Source organism: Paramormyrops kingsleyae, chromosome 8 (genome assembly GCF_048594095.1).
Source record: "Paramormyrops kingsleyae isolate MSU_618 chromosome 8, PKINGS_0.4, whole genome shotgun sequence".
NCBI lineage: Eukaryota > Metazoa > Chordata > Actinopteri > Osteoglossiformes > Mormyridae > Paramormyrops > Paramormyrops kingsleyae.
Window position 1 is genome coordinate 7,234,667 of NC_132804.1, and position 18,464 is coordinate 7,253,130.

General features: G+C 44.2%; 2 protein-coding genes across 2 annotated transcripts; one reads left to right on the forward strand and one right to left on the reverse strand.

The window, feature by feature from the left end:
• Nucleotides 1-713: 713 nt before the first annotated feature.
• LOC111855038 (uncharacterized) lies at nt 714-17,369 on the reverse strand. Its single transcript, XM_072714917.1, has 8 exons — nt 16,927-17,369; nt 16,568-16,698; nt 16,339-16,450; nt 15,192-16,072; nt 3,519-3,891; nt 3,000-3,112; nt 2,436-2,532; nt 714-2,223 (listed from the first exon to the last, which is right to left on the reverse strand). The coding sequence occupies exons 1-8, from the start codon at nt 17,186-17,188 to the stop codon at nt 1,532-1,534; spliced, it is 2,661 nt and encodes an 886-aa protein (XP_072571018.1). The 5' UTR covers nt 17,189-17,369; the 3' UTR covers nt 714-1,531.
• Nucleotides 6,259-11,546, forward strand: LOC111855037 (uncharacterized). The gene is made up of 4 exons (XM_023833636.2): nt 6,259-6,736; nt 9,837-9,967; nt 10,085-10,196; nt 10,463-11,546. Exons 1-4 carry the CDS (start codon nt 6,463-6,465, stop codon nt 11,404-11,406), a joined length of 1,461 nt encoding a protein of 486 aa, XP_023689404.2. The 5' UTR covers nt 6,259-6,462; the 3' UTR covers nt 11,407-11,546.
• Nucleotides 17,370-18,464: the final 1,095 nt, after the last annotated feature.

The window sequence follows — 18,464 nt, forward strand, 5'->3', positions numbered from 1 at the left end:
GGCCCCCCCTGCCATGAAATCTCTGCTTCTGAGTCTGTCCCCAGCTCTCTCTGCAAGGTGTCTGCATGTTCCCCAGTGTTAATGTGCGCTTCTCTGTGCTACAAAACCATGAAGTGAAATGGAGACTTAACTGGACCATAATGTCTCACCGTGACTCTGTGCTGCATAAGCAATGAAAAATAGACAGATAAAACTGCAAGCACATTTTTAAGCAGTATATTTAGTCTTTTCATTCAACACTGGAACAGTTATATTGCAAAACCAAGTAATGCTTTGGGACAGGGATAAATGTAAATGTGATTCCCCTCCTCCAAACTTAAAGGGGATTTATCTACCCTCTGCTGGTAGTCTCCTTGCGCATTTCAAATTTCATAAACTCGCTGAAATTGGTCTCTGCAGCATTGATATGACTGTTTTACCAGCCGGGGACTTGCATTTTACGCTGAGAATTTACTCAGAACACATATTGTGCCAAAAATGCTCATTTAAACAATGCAATCATTTAGCTTTCGGAATAAAGTCAACTGTTTATCAAAGAACACAAAAGAAATTCCTGCAGTCCTGGAGATCCTTCTGTCAAAGATGTGAGCACCTCACAGGTCTTCGTACCTCACACTCAGCTGCTTACGTCACTTCACAGATACAAGGAAGAGTGCTTGTAAAAAGGCAAGAGAAACTGCAGAGAAATATGAAGTAAAACTAGTTCCAGAACATTCTTGTGTAAAAACTTTTTATTTGATTTAAATTCACACACACACAACTGTGGAAAAAATTAAGAGACCACTTTTTAAAACCATATCTTTTTAAATAAATCTGCATTCTTAAATCATAGTTAAATCGTGGTTCTGTTGGCAGGAGGCTAGCTGAGCAGCAGGTTGTTTCCAGGTTAAAAATTTCTAAGACAGCAGCACAAGAACAAGGTGAAGCAGGAGACACTGGGAACGACAAGAAACCAGCCAGGTAAAGTGAAGAAGCAACATTCTAATGCCAGACATGACCGTCAACTTATCCGGCAGTTTCTCACGGATCGGAGGATGACATCAAGTGACCTTTGAAAGGTTGGGAAACATTAAGTGCAGGTGTGAAATGCACTGCTAGGACAGTTCGTATCAGGCTCCGAGAGGCAGGACTGAAGACCCATAAAGCAAGGAAGAAGCCCTTGATTAATGAGAAGCAGGGAGTTTGCAAAAAAATACATTATTCACAGAAGCAAATCCATAAATTGTGCTGTGGTCTCATTTTTTTCCCCATGTCAGTGTGTGTGTGTGTGTGTGTGTGTGTGTGTATACATTATATAAAAATCACACCAAATAAAAACAAATAAGGAGAATACGTACTGGAATTTATACAGATATATAGTCGTGTGTATACACACACACACACACACACACACAAAATTACTTTCAGTTCATCTAATCCCGTTACTATGCACCATTTTTTTCTCAGAGCAAAAGTAATTTGTCCTTATCCAAGGATTATGTACTGGATGACATACAGTTCAGGAGCCAGGAATTCCAGCTTGTCAAATTCATCATAGCTGCTGTGACTGTCTGCTGTGAGCCTGCTGGTGTATTTTAAGGTAAAACAGGCGTGTAAAACTCTTGCTACACTGGGTACAGCCGAACGGCTTCTCCCCCGTGTGTATCAGTTGGTGTCTTCTGAGGTTGCTTTGCTGCGTGAAGCACTTCCCACAAGCGGCACAGCAGAATGGTCTCTCTCCAGTATGTATCCGCATGTGCTTGTACACATTACTTTGGTGGCTGAATTGTTTTCCGCACTGAGCACAGCTGTACAGTTTCGCCCCTGTGACAGGATTTCTCCGAGTCCTGTTTTTCATACTGAGGTTACTGCTGTTTGCATGCTCCTTCTCCGCACTCGCGTCCTCAGGGAGCTTCTCTCTATCTTGTCTGTCTAATGGCCGATGCTGCTGTGAGCCCCAGCCCTCCGCCTTGACGTCTCGCGGCCTTCCGCCGCTGTGCCCGGGTTTCGCGTGAAGCCCCTCTATCGCAGCCTCCTCACTGCACACAGGCTGCATCTCAGCTTCCTCTTTAACGACCACTAAAGTCAGCAGGTCAGCTTCGGGTTTCTGCTCAGCTAAAACTTTAGCGGGCCGGCTGACAGCAGAGCCCCCTGCTGGAGGGGGTATCTCTGCAGAAGAGTGGTCATAAATGCCCACATCACCAAAGTCTTGCACAGAGTTAAGTCCATCTTGACTATCAACTGCTGTGAAAAGTGTAAAAACATATACACTTCAAGACAACTGCAAGAGATACAGACCTTCAATCCCTGAACAAGCAACACATCCATAAGCCAACAGCTATTTCAATTTGGTTTTATATAATTAACGATAGGTGAAAAAACATGAAAAATTATTCCTATGGCCTACTGGCCCATAATGCCTCATAGCCGTGTTTAGGAATATTTTGGTCACCTACCCAATCCTGGTGCAGGGATACTGGTCAGGCAGGAGTCCTGCAGCCTCTTCTCTCTCAACAGTGCCGTCTGTTGCATGTCCTCTCCTAAGTATGTTACCTGCAACCAGTAGCAGTTGTAGCTTGTAAGTCTCTTGTAAATCCCCCCCCCCCCCTTCAAATAAAAAAAAGCACCATTAGTCACTTAATGTCATTTTTAAGACATTTGGAATGATACAAACAATGATGAAATCTTAAGCTGATTTTACTAATCACATTAGTACTGCACATCTCGTAGTTATGCCAAGCTCACAAACACTAGAATCAGGGCAACCACGCCAAGGTTAACCGACCCAAATGGTGACATGATCGATGTGACACGAAAATGAGCGACGGAACACCGACCTCTCATATCAGCCATGCCTAAATCCGCCAGTGCCTGCAACCACCACCATCATTATAAGGACGACACCCGGACATCAACCCATAAACTCTCCAACACAACCCGGAGAATTTGGCTGCAATGCCTTACAGGAGGAAGCGTCTCAGGTGAGGATCCCTCATGAACCTTAAACAGCAAACACTCACCGCATCCATGGGAAAACTGGACTGCAACACGTCCCCTTCCAAAGCTGGATCCACACCTGCAGCATCTCCCCAAACATCCATGTCCCAAGTCCTCCCACAGAGAGCCATCTCCTCTGGAACGGGATACAAATATACATGGATATCTTCACTAAATCACTCATGGTCTGGATCTACCATATAGGCAAGGGGCACTGTGTCAAGCGCCCTTTGAATATACCAGATAGAACCACACCCCCGGTTTACAGCTATTACTGCTGCACAAAATATTTGAGATGATCATTCAAGAAGCTCTGGGGCCTCAGTGAATGCCTATACGCCTCTGAAATCACCGAATAATATCAATATAAAACTTATGCCGTATAACGTACATGTAAATGCCGTGAGAAAATAACACCGTAGTTATATATGCGTGCTTTTGCGTCTGATGGGTCTAAATCTGAACAGTGTTTTACACACGTGTTTCAAAAGCAAATACACTGCATGGGAATGACTGGCTAAGGACTTTGTTACATGATCTACCTTTCTCTTCCTCCTCCAGGACGCGGACGGTGCTGTGTAACTCCACGCACTGATCCTGGGGGCTGTCCGGCCGCTTCGGCCGCCTGCTCAGCTCCCCCTCCATCAGCTTCAGCTTCATCCTCAGCGTTTCGTTCTCGCTGCGGCTCCGCGACATTTCCGAGCGCAGCGCGGCGCAGCTCTCATCCACAAGTTTAATTATCTCCGCAACGGCGGTCTTGGTAAGGATTTCCATGATGGATGTTAAATGGCTCTGGAATATAACAGAATCCGACATTTCAGAAGCGGATTTCACATACCCTAATACGGAAATATGTTTAAAATCGCACACGCCAAGTAGGCAGCTGGCGACTTGAATTACGCAAGCATGACACAACTATCGAAAGTGAAGTTTAACAGAACGGCAGCCAGCATCCGAAACCCCATTTCCTTCGTGAAAAGGAGGATGGCCCTTTTCCGGCATTATCTCCGTGTCTGTCCCCTTGGTGGAGCTGTTGACCAATTTATATCAACATGTTTTTAAACACCGTCAGATCGGACAAATCACATACGCACTGCATTCTACGGAAAGCCCCGAAGCCCAAACATAATTCCGCATACAGACAGAATTCAATTTAATTTATAACGCTTTTCAAGTTTTTGTTTGTCACACACACACAATAAGACACTTCACAACTGTGCAGTGAGAAGCTTTTTCGCCTGCTTCATGGATTGTGCTCGACGAAATGCGCAATACAAAGAAAAGAGCAAACCCGTAATTACAGACTGTAAGTAGACAATTAAATAGAGAACAGCATATCAACAATTGAAAAAGGTGGAACGACAGGTGGTTGATAAAGAATGTAAAGTGATTCTTTAGCTATGGGAGTCCTCATTCAGAATATGAATGGCTTGAAAGTTTAAGCTTTTCCTCTATCTCAGGTTGTGATAGTGTATCCCTGACCACAGCAGGGAGAGATGGTTGTTGTGGGGGTGAGTAAGGTCTAATTTTTATTTTCAATGCCTTTTCCCTGCAATGCTACCTGCAAGTGGCCTGCAGGTTCACGGGGCTGTGCTGTCCTACTTGGTGCAACTACCAAACCAGGTGACAATGCTCCCAGCCAGGATTCTCCCAATGGTGCAGGTGTAGAATGATTTTAACCAGCATTTTGAATATGAGTGGTGAAGCTGACACTTAAAATGACTCAATCCTGGTGGTTTTCTATATGTAGCGCCGAACAGTCTGTTTCTGACGTAGCTGATCCCAGCAGTGGTGGGTTAAAATGATTGTTGATACCATTATTTGAATCGAGATTTCCCCTGACTGCATTAATTATGATAATTAAGATTCTTATGATTAGCTGGCCAGGTTTGAATTATTTCTTAGTTTTATTTCCTACATAGAGTTCACTGGATCATGATATAGAAAACCGACATCAAGAAAATATGCATATAGGAATCACTAATTTTATTATTACATGCTGTCAGGTCAATATTGTGTCATTCCTCCAAAACGTTCTGTCTTCTATTCAGGTCATGAGGGACGTTCATTGCTGTGACGTTCTTTAACAATGTCATGAAGTGTAAATGGAAGGACCAGAATAAGGGAGCAAGGAAATCTAAATGAAAACACACGAAGAACAAATCTAAAGGCCTGTGATTCTTTTTTTCCAATTTGTTCTTTCGTATAAAGCAGAGAGATGGAAAATGAGCAGGATAAAAATCATAACAGTTACAGCTCATGAAAATCGATCCATCATCCAGCAGCTTATTCAGCACAAAGTGCTTGAGAGTTTGGGGCCTAATCGAAGAAGCACAGGGCACAAGGCAGGGGGACTTCCTGGATGGGATGTCAGTCTGTAACAGGACACACACACTCACTCATTATGGGCAATTTAGAGGCTCCAATGCTCCTAACCACACATTTCTGGACTGCAGGCCGAGACCCCCACAACAAAATGAGAACATGCAATCTGCACAAAACAGAGAGAGAGAGAGAGCAGAATTCAATTACAGTGAACTGCAAATGGTGAATCAATGGAGGTAAAAGCTAAGACAAGGAAACTAAAACCAAGAAGGGTAAAATCCATTACTGTTAAATGGACATTAAGCAGGAATCCACAAGGACCATCAGAAAACTACACATTGGGTGAAGGCAGATCATACAAACAAGCAACATGAAACTGAATGTGATGGATGTGTCCTGTGTCCTATGCACTGACACTTGGAAACAGTGGGAAAAAAATATGTGCATCCTATCATTTATAATCTATTGTGAATGCTAATGAAAGTAGCTATTATCATGCGTTATAAACCACTAATTTGTTTAACTTACTTAGATACATTATTGCTTCACATTGAGTTAAATCAGACAGTGCTTAAGATTCTCTCCCACAGTGAGTTTCAAAGTCTGTTAAATGGACCGGCAGAGCCAAAGACGCCAGAGGCATATCTACGCGAATTGCTGTACTATAACATACACAAGCATGCAAATTGATTAAAAAAAAAATCATATTTGAGGAAAATGCATGAGTTGTCCTACACACCATTAGTTTTGAACACATATTTATTCTATCTGTAGTTTCAACTATGTCGAAAAACAAATGTATTGATATATGCATGTAGAATACATATATTTTCCTCGATTTTATATTGATTACCTGATTATTAAAATCTGCCGCTCTAAAGGCAGCGTGTGCACTATATCCACAAGTCGAAGGTCTCTCAAATGACAGTCTTTGCCCGACGACCCAGTGGCCCGGAAGTAGCGCGTGATTAGCTGTTAGCCACTTAGCTCCCGAACTGTTCCGGCTAGTGTATCACCGTTAGCTAGCACAGGCAAATGAGACTGGTGTAACCGCAAGAACCTTTTTCTAGTCTGAAGTGTTGCAGATTGTCGGCTATCCAGACAGTGCCGATAATCCCACACAGATCCTAAAGCGTGTGATGCGAGCTAGCTTCCTAAAAAATGTCGACTTCTGTTGCTTTCCGGGGACAGTTAACATCCGTCATGGAAATCCTGACCAAGACCGCCGTGGCGGAGATAATCAAACTTGTGGATGAGAGCTGCGCCGCGCTGCGCTCGGAAATGTCGCGGAGCCGCAGCGAGAACGAAGCGCTGCGGATGAAGCTGAAGCTGATGGAGGGGGAGCTGAGCAGGCGGCCGAAGCGGCCGGACAGCCCCCAGGATCAGTGCGTGGAGTTACACAGCACCGTCCGCGTCCTGGAGGAGGAAGAGAAAGGTAGATCATGTAACAGCCACAAAAACATGTTATATTAATACGAACGTTTCTGCAAGACACTGACGTTAGAAGTGTAGACATGTCATTTTGTTTGCTGGTTACTTGCTGTTTTCTATGAAAACTAGCTATTTATATATCTATCATCCATCCATCCATAAACACAACGTCCAGTTGCCTTTCCTGGTCATAATCAGAAGTACTAAATTTACCTTTTGGAGTATCAGGAATCTGCTCCACATAAATCCACACAAATCAAACTTTAACATAAGATAATATGTAAAGAAACTTCAGGGAGACACAAAACAGACACAGATGTGTTGGTTACGGTAGTAGGAGAGAGTTTGATATTGGGATGGAAAAAAACTTACTGATTTAAAGGCAAAGGTCTATTTTCTGAAGGGGGAGGGTGAAGGCAAAAAAATATTGGGGGGTACATGCCCCCCCTCCCCCCAAACCCCCACCCCCCCATTTCCCTTGGTTCTACATCCCTGGTATTAATGGCTCAAAACATAGACATCAGAGTATGAATAAGACATGAGCACAAAACCTGTCAGAGAAGCACAAGTGTGCAAACAATTGACATTGGATGTGGTAAATTGTAATTTTGGACAAGATGTTAAACTAGGCAGTAATAGCATGAAAGAAGGAAACTGCACAGGTGTGTATTTTTGATTGCTTTAAAATGCAAGTTATCTGGAGGGAAGCTTTTGAAATGAAAGATGACCAGGGTAAGAGTTTGTCTGCGACAATACTGGGGCCCCTGTTCACTGCGGTTGGTTTGTACGGCACTTCTGGGGATGGAAGACTGCAGCCAGTCACATCCCTGATGATGTTCAGTAGCATAACCAAACCAGACGGTGACAGGAGATATAATCGCACTTTCAGTAACGTCTCTCCGGTACTACAATGCGAACTGTATTTGGACAGTGACACATTTTATCGTTCTTTGCGTTCCGCATTTCAGCACATTGGATTTTAAATGGAATAATGGTTAGAATATTAAGTGATAATATTCTAACCATTATTCCATTTAAAATAAGTCATACTTTTCATTTGAGTGAATTTATATCAATATCAAAAGAACTGTATGGGGACTAAAAAGATCATTTATGCAGGTTTAATGGCATTGAAATCCAGCATTTGAGAAGCACGACACATCGTCAGGCAATCCACCTACTTCCTGTACCGGGTCTAATTGCCATTTACGATGAGCTTTATTAGTGTGGTATTGTCTGCAAACTTAAGCAATTTAATCAAGGAGTCGGTGTAAATGCAGTAACTGGTGTGCATGCCCTAATAGCATGGAAAGCCGAATGATCGAGCCCTAGTCAAACATACTGCTCCCAGTGAGTCAGAAAACTGAGAATTAATTTGCAAATGGACTGAATAACATTCACATGTGAGAGTTTGCTCAGTGGGAAGTCAGGAATGATTGTGTTAAAAACGATGAGCACGTCTGGATTCTAGCATATGTGTCTCCAAGACCATGATGTTGCAGGACAATGTGTAGGCCGATGTTCTCAGCATCGTCCACTGAACTGTTGGCCTTATGTACAAAAATGCAGGGGATTCAGGGGAGTAGCACTGACGTTTATCAGGTAGCTGAGAATCAGACATTAAGGTTTTGTCCTTATCCCACTGACTGCAGCTGATTGTGTGAAGTTTCCATTTTCTTGCTGGGGTTTCTTCCCAAAAGCCTGAAGTTAGGCTAAGCGGAATCTCTGATTTTCCCATTCTGTATGAATATCTGTGTGTCTGTGTCCCCTTTAATAAACTGGCGTCCTGTCTAAGGCGGGCCCTAGCCTAGTATCCTGCGCTGACTGGGATCGGCTCCAGGTAGCCCTGCAACAAGTTTCAAGATGGATGATGTTAGTGTGATGTGCCTATAGTGATTAAGGCCGGTTATTTTTATCCTTTTTTGGAACAGGTACAGGAAGAGAATATTTGAAACGGTCTGGCACTGGGCACTGGGACAATGATTGATTGAAAATATCTGAAAAGACTGGAGCAAGTTGGCCGGCCCTGTGTTTTACTGTAGCTAGAGATACACAGTCAGTCCCTGCTGCCTTTTTACGGTTCTGCTTGTCAAATAGCAAGTTAAATACGTCCCAGTCTAGGCCAAAGAGTCTATGAGCTGCTCAGTAGCAGTAGTGGTGAATAGGGATTTCTTACTGGGTTTTCTCATTTTAAGGTTTTGGTTATTTGTGTGGAGCTGTTGTGGTGTATTGCTGTACACATCTTTTGTAGCGTGATAGAAATGATCTAATGTTTGACCGACTGTGTTATTTTATGAGACAACGGCTGCTGTACATGCAAAGCGTTTATAGTATACATGCAAAACTTTATAGGAGAGTAAAGTGGTTTGTAGTTAACTGGCAAAAGCTCTTAATAATTTGCTGTTCATGTAAGAAAATCTTTTCTTTTGTTGCTGCATATGTGTCTTTGTCAGCACCCAGCAGGCAAGACCTCCTTAGACAGTGCTGAAGTAGGTGTTATGGATGTCTTCCATGTCGTAATAGAACAGAAAGTCATCGTGAAAGCGTATCCTTTAATAGCATTAAGCAAGTAGTGAGCAGTAGTTTGTCCAGGTTAATTTCCAGAGATCTAACAGCATGAAGAAATATTCCTGGTAATGATGTTTGAAAACCACGTCTCCTAAAGCAAATCGGCACGCCCTTTCCCGAAAGTCTCCCTCTTTGGGTCACCGTTGTTTTATTTGTGCCCCGAAACTGTGAGGCCGGCTGGTAGAGTCCTGGGTCTCGTGACCTTGAGATTCACGGGAATTTATAAAAACTCCACAGAATAGCTGTGTGAATTTACAGCAGTATTTATGTGTGCATGTGCCCACAATGGACTGGCATCCCATGCGGAGTGTCCCGCTGCGTTGTGTCCTGTGCTACCTGACAGGCTGCATCGCAACCCTGACTAGGATAAGTGGTTGGAAGATGCATGGATGGTTGAATGTTCTACGGAACATTTTATCCAGTGTTTATCCAAACTTCATTAACCCAATTCTATGAAATCACAGCATGTTTTTATGGGTAAAGTTGAATTAAGTTAACGTCCTTGAACATTTGTGTCCCTTTCCCGGCGGCCCCAGCGAAGGACCAGCCCCCCGTGGAGGTGACTCTGTGTGGGAGGACTTGGGACATGGACGTCTGGGGAGACGCAGCAGGCGCGGATCCAGCTTCAGAAGAGGACGTGCTGCAGTCCGCCTTTCCCAGGGACGCGGTAAGGGTGCAGCACTCTTTACGGGGGGCGGGTTACATGAGGGATTCGCGTAATGGCGACCTGGAGGGGGCGTCAGGCCGACCCAGCGCCTCACGCTGTCACTGATGGCTGGTCTAGGTGATGTACTGGGGGGAGGAAGAGCAGGAGGCGACTCTGATGAGGGGGAAGAAGCTGCAGGACTCCTGTCTGACCAGCGTCCCTCCCCCAGGAGGGAACATCTGTGTCCAGGGTAGGTGACCCGGATGACCCTAAATACTGCGAGTGATGCATCATGGGTCAGAAATAACTAACAGCTAAATAAAAATGGAAATGTTAGCTTTTGTTTTTCTGTTATTGTTGTTGTATATTTTAATGAAAGTCATTACTTATTTTGTAAAAAAAAATTTGTGAGATGCCTGTTCTATAAAAGTCTATTTAAATTTTTATTGGGTTATATGAATTATCAGTTTCAGGTGAAATTTTATTAAGCTGTTTGTGATCCTGATCCCCGCACAGGGACAGACGCTCAGGAGAGACTCCGCACTGCACATGGCTTCAGTGATACGGGGACTGAGGGTGCAGGCGACTGCCACTCTTCAGAAAGATCCAGAGAATCGGGGCTTCAGGACCCTTATACCCGCCCCTGTACTGAGACATCCCCTCCAGCAGGGGGCTCTGCTGTCAGCCGGTCCGCTAAAGGTTTAGCCGAGGAGAAGCCCGAAGCTGACCTGCTGACTTTAGTGGTCGTTAAAGAGGAAGCTGAGATGCAGCCTGTGTGCAGTGAGGAGGCTGCGATAGAGGGGCTTCACGCGAAACCCGGGCACAGCGGCGGAAGGCCGCGAGACGTCAAGGCGGAGGGCTGGGGCTCACAGCAGCATCGGCCATTAGACAGACAAGATAGAGAGAAGCTCCCTGAGGACGCGAGTGCGGAGAAGGAGCATGCAAACAGCAGTAACCTCAACAGCACAAAGACTCAAAATAAGCCTGTTACATCAAAGACTACATCAAACGGTACTGACGACGAGGATGGTGCAGCCCATCTCAATAACCTGTTTGTACACTTTGAGCACCAAACTGGAAAGAAGCTGTTTAGCTGCACAATGTGTGGGAAAAGTTTTAGCCATCGCAATAACCTCTACCGCCACCAGAGGATTCACACGGGGGAGAAACCGTACAGCTGCATTCACTGCGGCAAGCATTTCGCCCATCAGAGCAACCTGTACGAGCACCTTCGAATCCACACGGGCGAGAAGCCGTACCGCTGCGCCGTGTGCAGCAAGTGTTTCACCCAGCAGAGCAACCTGAAGCGGCACCAGCGGATACACACCGGAGAGCGGCCCTTCGGCTGCACCCAGTGCGGCAAGAGCTTCACGCGGCACTTCTACCTTAAAATCCACCAGCAGGCTCACACGCGAGAGAAACAGGACGGCTTTAAGTTCGGGAGAAGCTGGCATTTTTAATTACTTTTTTGTTTATAGGTTTCTCTAGTTAGCATAATCATGAAAAAATGCTGTACTTTATTCAGAGTCATTGAAAGGGCATCGTCTTCTAAGGGGTGAAATGTAGCACCTGACAAATTAAAATATTACTTGTTCTGCAACACTGTCATGAAATAAATACATTTTCATGTGATTAAAGAATTATTGGATATTTTTGAAGAGACAAACCTCAGTCTCTCTTTTGCTTGCAACGGGTGCTCTGGTTGGTCATCCATCTTCCAATCACATACTTTGGTTTGGTTTGGGTGGAGCCTATCCCAAGCAGCATAGTGTAGAAGGCTGGGGTACAGGGTGGCAGGCCGTCGCAGGACGCATACCTACTGTAGGCAGTTTAAGGATGCTGAATAAATAAATCGCTAACTTTATGGAACCATACAAAAGGTGTGTGCCTGATTTGAACGATATAGGGTACCCAGGTGGACGTCTGATTGGACGATGTAGGTTACCCGGGTGGACGTCTGATTGGACGATGTAGGGTACCCAGGTGGACGTCTGATTGGACGATGTAGGTTACCCGGGTGCACGTCTGATTGGACATGCTCATTTGGGCCTTTTCCTCATAGTTAAGGACACAGCTTATTTTCTGCAAGATGTTTATAAATAATTTATATATTTAAAAAAATTTCCTGTCCTTTTTTCAACAGTAACTTTTAGTTTGCCCATGATTGGCATGTACCTTGTAACTATACATGTAATTTACATCTTAATCTGTACATTATGTAATTCAGGAATTACTCTATCAGTTATTCTGAAGCAATCAGAAGAACGTTAATTTATTTTTATTGGAAAATTGGAGTTTTGACTCCAGTCGACACCTTCATTGTGGAAGAGAAAAGCAAGATTGATTGATTTTATTAAATTTATTTTAAAATCAAATAAGCTTCTTTTGAGTCATTGAATCTCGTCACCAAATTTCCAGGAAGATTCGGGTCCATGAGTTCCGCTTCGTGTCACGCTCAAGAATTCAACTTTATAATTCTGGTCCCAAGTCATTAAAGTCTCACATATTTTCAAGTGATGGGGCCATATTGAATAGTTTTATTCTCTATTTGGTCAGTGTGATTTAAATAATTGTTGTATAAGTTGGCCATTGCAAGCCACATTTTTTTTTTTTTTACATTTCTTTTTGGCAGATGGTTTAATGCAAATTAGTTGGGACGTTAATGCATAGCGCTGAGAGAAAGTCTTGGGACGCTTGCTTAATTCTCTTAAAATATTGCACATTTGGTTGGTTTCATAACAAAAGTCCATTGACCAACAATGTTTAACATACCTGCACATGTCCTCCATACAGGCACTTTCTTTTTATTAAGTGTCATAATTTTTGTGACTGACTCATTCATTTCTGTTCTTTAGTTGCAGTTACAGTTGTAGTCACTGGCTGCCAAAGGGACACCAAACACAAATGTTTGGCATTATTACTAATTAAAAAGCACCCGATGATTTCTAATGTGATATATCCTTTTTTGTAAACAAATGGATAAAGTAATATTTTTGTTATAAAACTAATTTTTACTGAATTAATCAAGCATCCCCAGACTCTCTGTGAGCGTTGCATACAGCCATGCCGGTTTGTGAACTGAGCAACTGAAAGTAATTGGCCGGAATACGTTATTGTGAAGCGGTACCAGTCTGGGTGCCCTGCATCCAGTACACGGTGTTAAAAATACAGCAGCCTAAAAGTCATTCATATTCCAAGAACTACTCATTCAGTCAGGCCTTGTCACAGCAAGGCCCCGACCGGGATGCAGCCTGGGAAGGACGCCGGCTAAAACAGCACAAGCATCTTAAAGCACCATATTCTCCTTATCTTTCACAGGCTAAAACAGCACAAGCATCTTAAAGCACCATATTCTCCGTATCTTTCACAGGCTAAAACAGCACAAGCATCTTAAAGCACCATATTCTCCGTATCTTTCACAGGCTAAAACAGCACAAGCATCTTAAAGCACCATATTCTCCTTATCTTTCACAGGCTAAAACAGCACAAGCATCTTAAAGCACCATATTCTCCGTATCTTTCACAGGCTAAAACAGCACAAGCATCTTAAAGCACCATATTCTCCTTATCTTTCACAGGCTAAAACAGCACAAGCATCTTAAAGCACCATATTCTTCTTATCTTTCACAGGTGCAGTCAAGCTATTAAGCTCAACTTATTAAAGTCAATTTCTGGTTGCAGTTTTGTTTTGATATATTCAGTGTATGTTTTATTGACTTTGAATTTGAGGGTTAGGTCTTATCCTGCCCAGCTGAGGATGACAGCAGTAGGGTGGGGGTAGGAAGCCCTGCAGCGTGAATCCGGAAACTCGCCATATCAGTCGAGGGTAGTCTGGACAGAGCGGTCTACACACTGTGTGCCGAAGGGGGAAACACACACAAAGACAGGAAGAGCACACTGACTCGAGTGGGAGTCAGGGGGGGGGGGGGGGAGTCAGAGCCACAGCCCTGGAGGGGGTCAAGCTAATATTCAGCACTTTCAATTTTTACATGGTTCATACAAAAATGAAAATCAAGCTGTAGTGAAACAGGAATCTTAGTCTTGTAGCAGTTTTAATGTAGTATACAAATTATACCATATATATATATAACATATTTTTGTTTATGCATCTGTCAGAATGGGAGATGCGAGTTAGGGGATTTCTTGACGTGCGCAATTTTCAATAGAACAAAATTGAAGGAACAAAAAAAATTCAAATCCTTAGTGAGAAAGACTTAATGAGCATGGAGTCCTGAAAAACTATGTTGTTTCAGACCACTTTTGTGTGCCATGTGTCAGTGACAGAATTAACTCAAGAAATACTTTGTTAAAGCAACTTTGCAGAACCCTGAGGAAGGGCTAAAATAGCTATATTAAAATTTGGATACTGATGTCACTTTAGATTTTACCACAAATGTAAATGCTGCGGTACCTATTTGAGAACCACTTATTAATGCTTTTACCAAGTTTTATTTTGGGAGGAAACTATGCAGAAAAAATATGCAAATAAATATATTCAGTAATATTCAAGTAACGTGAACTGTCTGGATTAGAGAATCTGAGGAAAATTTACAAACTTGCACAGAGGACCATCCAAAATACCCGCGTTTGTCAAACCAGGTCTCGTAGTTCAGCGTGAAGACAGGAAGCTTGCTATGAAGGTATTCCATTTCATGCTCTCATCCTCCTTTTGTAATGCAACTCTGGACACATGAAAGTAAATTCAAAAATAGACACAGAATTTCTGCTAACAGCCCGTCTACACTACACATCTAAAACCAGCATTCATTTATTGCCGGCTTCAAATGGTTTGGATTGAGTAAAATGTATTTTGCCAAAGATGAATGTGGATTATATGTAATATTTCCAGACACTGATTTTACTTCTCTAGCAGAGGGTGACAGTGTTCCTGGAGCCCACCACAGGGCACAAGGTGAGGGACATACCCAGTCACACTTTATGGGCCATTCAGAGCTTTGGAGTCTTTGGACTACAGAAGGAAATCCACGTTTCACAAGAACATGCAGGTTCCACATAATCAAAGCCAGAGACAAAAACCCTAGAGATGTGAAGCTAAGCTGCTGACCACCGAGGCACCAGCGCACAGCAGAGTTAGCGCGACACAAAAGGGTCCTAATATCTGTAGGAACCATTATTTCCCACTTACATGGTGTAACAGCCAAATAGCTACTTTGAGGTACAAGTTATTTTCGCTCCAAACGCTCTTTTATTATCATCCTTAGGATGAATCGGAGATGCTTTATGAACACTGACCGCGGAGACGGAAATTTAATCCTCTGCCATATTTAACGCAGCCGTCCGTTTTCTCTTTGGCGTGAAGCTGCTGGTGCATTTTCAGGTAGGTGAAGCGCGTGAAGCTCCTGCCACAGTGGGAGCAGCTGAAGGGCCGTTCGCCCGTGTGCACGCGCTGGTGCCGTTTCAGGCTGCTTTGCTGCGTGAAGCGCTTGCCGCACACGGGGCAGCTGAAGGGTTTCTCCCCGGTGTGGATGCGCATGTGTTCTTGCAGATTACTCTGGTGAGTGAACTTCCTTCCACAGTATGTGCAGCTGTACGGTTTCTCCCCAGTATGTATCCGCATGTGCTTGTAGACGTTACTCTGGTAACTAAATTGTTTTCCGCACTGAGCACAGCTGTACAGTTTCGCCCCTGTGACAGGATTTCTCCGAGTCCTGTTTTTCATACTGAGGTTACTGCTGTTTGCATGCTCCTTCTCCACACTCGCGTCCTCAGGGAGCTTCTCTCTATCTTGTCTGTCTAATGGCCGATGCTGCTGTGAGCCCCAGCCCTCCGCCTTGACGTCTCGCTGCCTTCCGCCGCTGAGCCCGGGTTTCGCGTGAAGCCCCTCTATCGCCGCCTCCTCACTGCACACAGGCTGCATCTCAGCTTCCTCTTTAACGACCACTAAAGTCAGCAGGTCAGCTTCGGGCTTCTCCTCGGCTAAACCTTTAGCGGACCGGCTGACAGCAGAGCCCCCTGCTGGAGGGGATGTCTCAGTACAGGGGCGGGTATAAGGGTCCTGAAGCCCCGATTCTCTGGATCTTTCTGAAGAGGGGCAGTCGCCTGCACCCTCAGTCCCCGTATCACTGAAGCCATGTGCAGTGCGGAGTCTCTCCTGAGCGTCTGTCCCTGTGCGGGGATCAGGATCACAAACAGCTTAATACAATTTCACCTGAAACTGATAATTCATATAACCCAATAAAAATTTAAATAGACTTTTATAGAACAGGTATCTCACAATTTATTTTTTACAAAATTAGTAATGACTTTCATTAAAATATACAACAACAATAACAGAAAAACAAAAGCTAACATTTCCATTTTTATTTAGCTGTTAGTTATTTCTGACCCATGATGCATCACTCGCAGTATTTAGGGTCATCCGGGTCACCTACCCTGGACACAGATGTTCCCTCCTAGGGGAGGGATACTGGTCAGACAGGAGTCCTGCAGCTTCTTCCCCCTCATCAGGGTCGCCTCCTGCTCTTCCTCCCCCCAGTACATCACCTAGACCAGCCATCAGTGACAGCGTGAGGCGCTGGGTCGGCCTGACGCCCCCTCCAGGTCGCCATTACGCGAATCCCTCATGTAACCCGCCCCCCGTAAAGAGTGCTGCACCCTTACCGCGTCCCTGGGAAAGGCGGACTGCAGCACGTCCTCTTCTGAAGCTGGATCCGCGCCTGCTGCGTCTCCCCAGACGTCCATGTCCCAAGTCCTCCCACACAGAGTCACCTCCACGGGGGGCTGGTCCTTTGCTGGGGCCGCCAGGAAAGGGACACAAATGTTCAAGGACGTTAACTTAATTCAACTTTACCCATAAAAACATGCAGTACACTTTAATACTTAGGTAGTTTAACGTACTTTTTATACACATTATAGCAAGATCCCATTATGCAAAATGCCATTTTGAGATACATTTGCACCGAAACTGCGTGTGCATTTCACAGCCTTTTGCAGAAGTGTTTATTAACTAGACGCACTACCTTTCCTCCCGTGAGCGTAGCAGTGCAGCTCTGCACGGCGATCGTGAGGGCTGTCCGGCCGCTTCGGCCGCCTGCTCAGCTCCCCCTCCACTAGCTTCAGCTTCATCCTCAGCGCTTCGTTCTCGCTGCGGCTCCGCGACATTTCCGAGCGCAGCGCGGCGCAGCTTTCATCCACAAGTTTGATTATCTCCGCCACGGCACTTCTGGCTAAAATTTCCATAATGGAGGTTACTTGCGCCTGAAGGGTAGCGGCGCTTGACATTGTTTATGAGCGATTTCACAACAGAGTCTATGTTTTTAAAGATGGCTTTTGCAGTACCCACTCCAAATAGTGATCGCGGGTGCTTTGAGTCTAAAAACAATATCGCATGGATGCATTAGCTTGAACAATGTTGCTTGCCGGTAAACATCGACTGTTTCCGGTTAACCGAAGAAGACACAGCGCAAAGACCGTCGTGTGTTTAGACACCCGCGACTTGTGAATGACCTCAAGTGCCTTTTCCTCCCCGAGCACCCTGCATTGCCAGTTCTCATCAACATCGTTGATGCACATTCGCGTATTCCAGTGTGGAAAACTCTCGAAAATACGTTTGGTAAAATAATAATATTTGCTGACTGACATAGGAGGGTGCTCTGTACTGTACACTTCGAAAAGACGCTTGTTGATTAGCAGCTGTCGATATTACACTTTGATGACTTGTGATACTAAGTCACACGTCCACAATAATTTTTTGATATAGGATATTCGAAACAGGACATGTATTTCACTATGCTGGTTTAACCGTAATCCGTTTTCCTATACCGCCGGTTAATGGTGATTCCTGCAGGATATCCCCAGATAAACCACACATGAACACAGATTGCTCTTTACAAACGATTTTAGGAACGGGTACCTGAGACTTCGACTGGAGAAGATTTTCTTCAAAAGAAAAGATGGGATGGATTGAAGAGGGCATTGGAGGGTTTTTGAAACGGGGGGGGGGGGGGGGGGGGGACACAACTTAATTTAAATACAAAGCTTTGTTTATTGGAGTGGTGAATGAATCCAAATTAAAATATTTGGATTCTAGTTCTGATGCCCTAGTAGAGAAAGATTCATAGATACGTCAGATAAATATTGTTGCAGATGCAGAAACACAGACCGTCCTGGATAAGAAGGTAATTAATGGCCAGCATGAGATCTGACATGCCATCAGCATTGTGGATGAGATCACTTCTGCAGGATGTTCCCCCGCCAAAAACATAAGTATCACTGGATAACATTAAATGCCATTCCAACATCTCAGAGACAGAGGGTAGATAATTCTCTTATTCATCTAACAGCAATTTCCAAAGCAGTGTGTAACAAAAATCTGAGATTGTATGGAATATGCAGATTGTCAATGAAGGAGAGAGAGTCATTGTCAGGGAAAGATACACCCGTAAAATACGGGGTGTTTCAAATTGCCCCCCAGCACTGCAGCAGTGACAGAGCTTAAACAATTACTGCAGATGCAATACCCAGACACAAGGAACAGATAAAAAACAAGCAAGTCGGC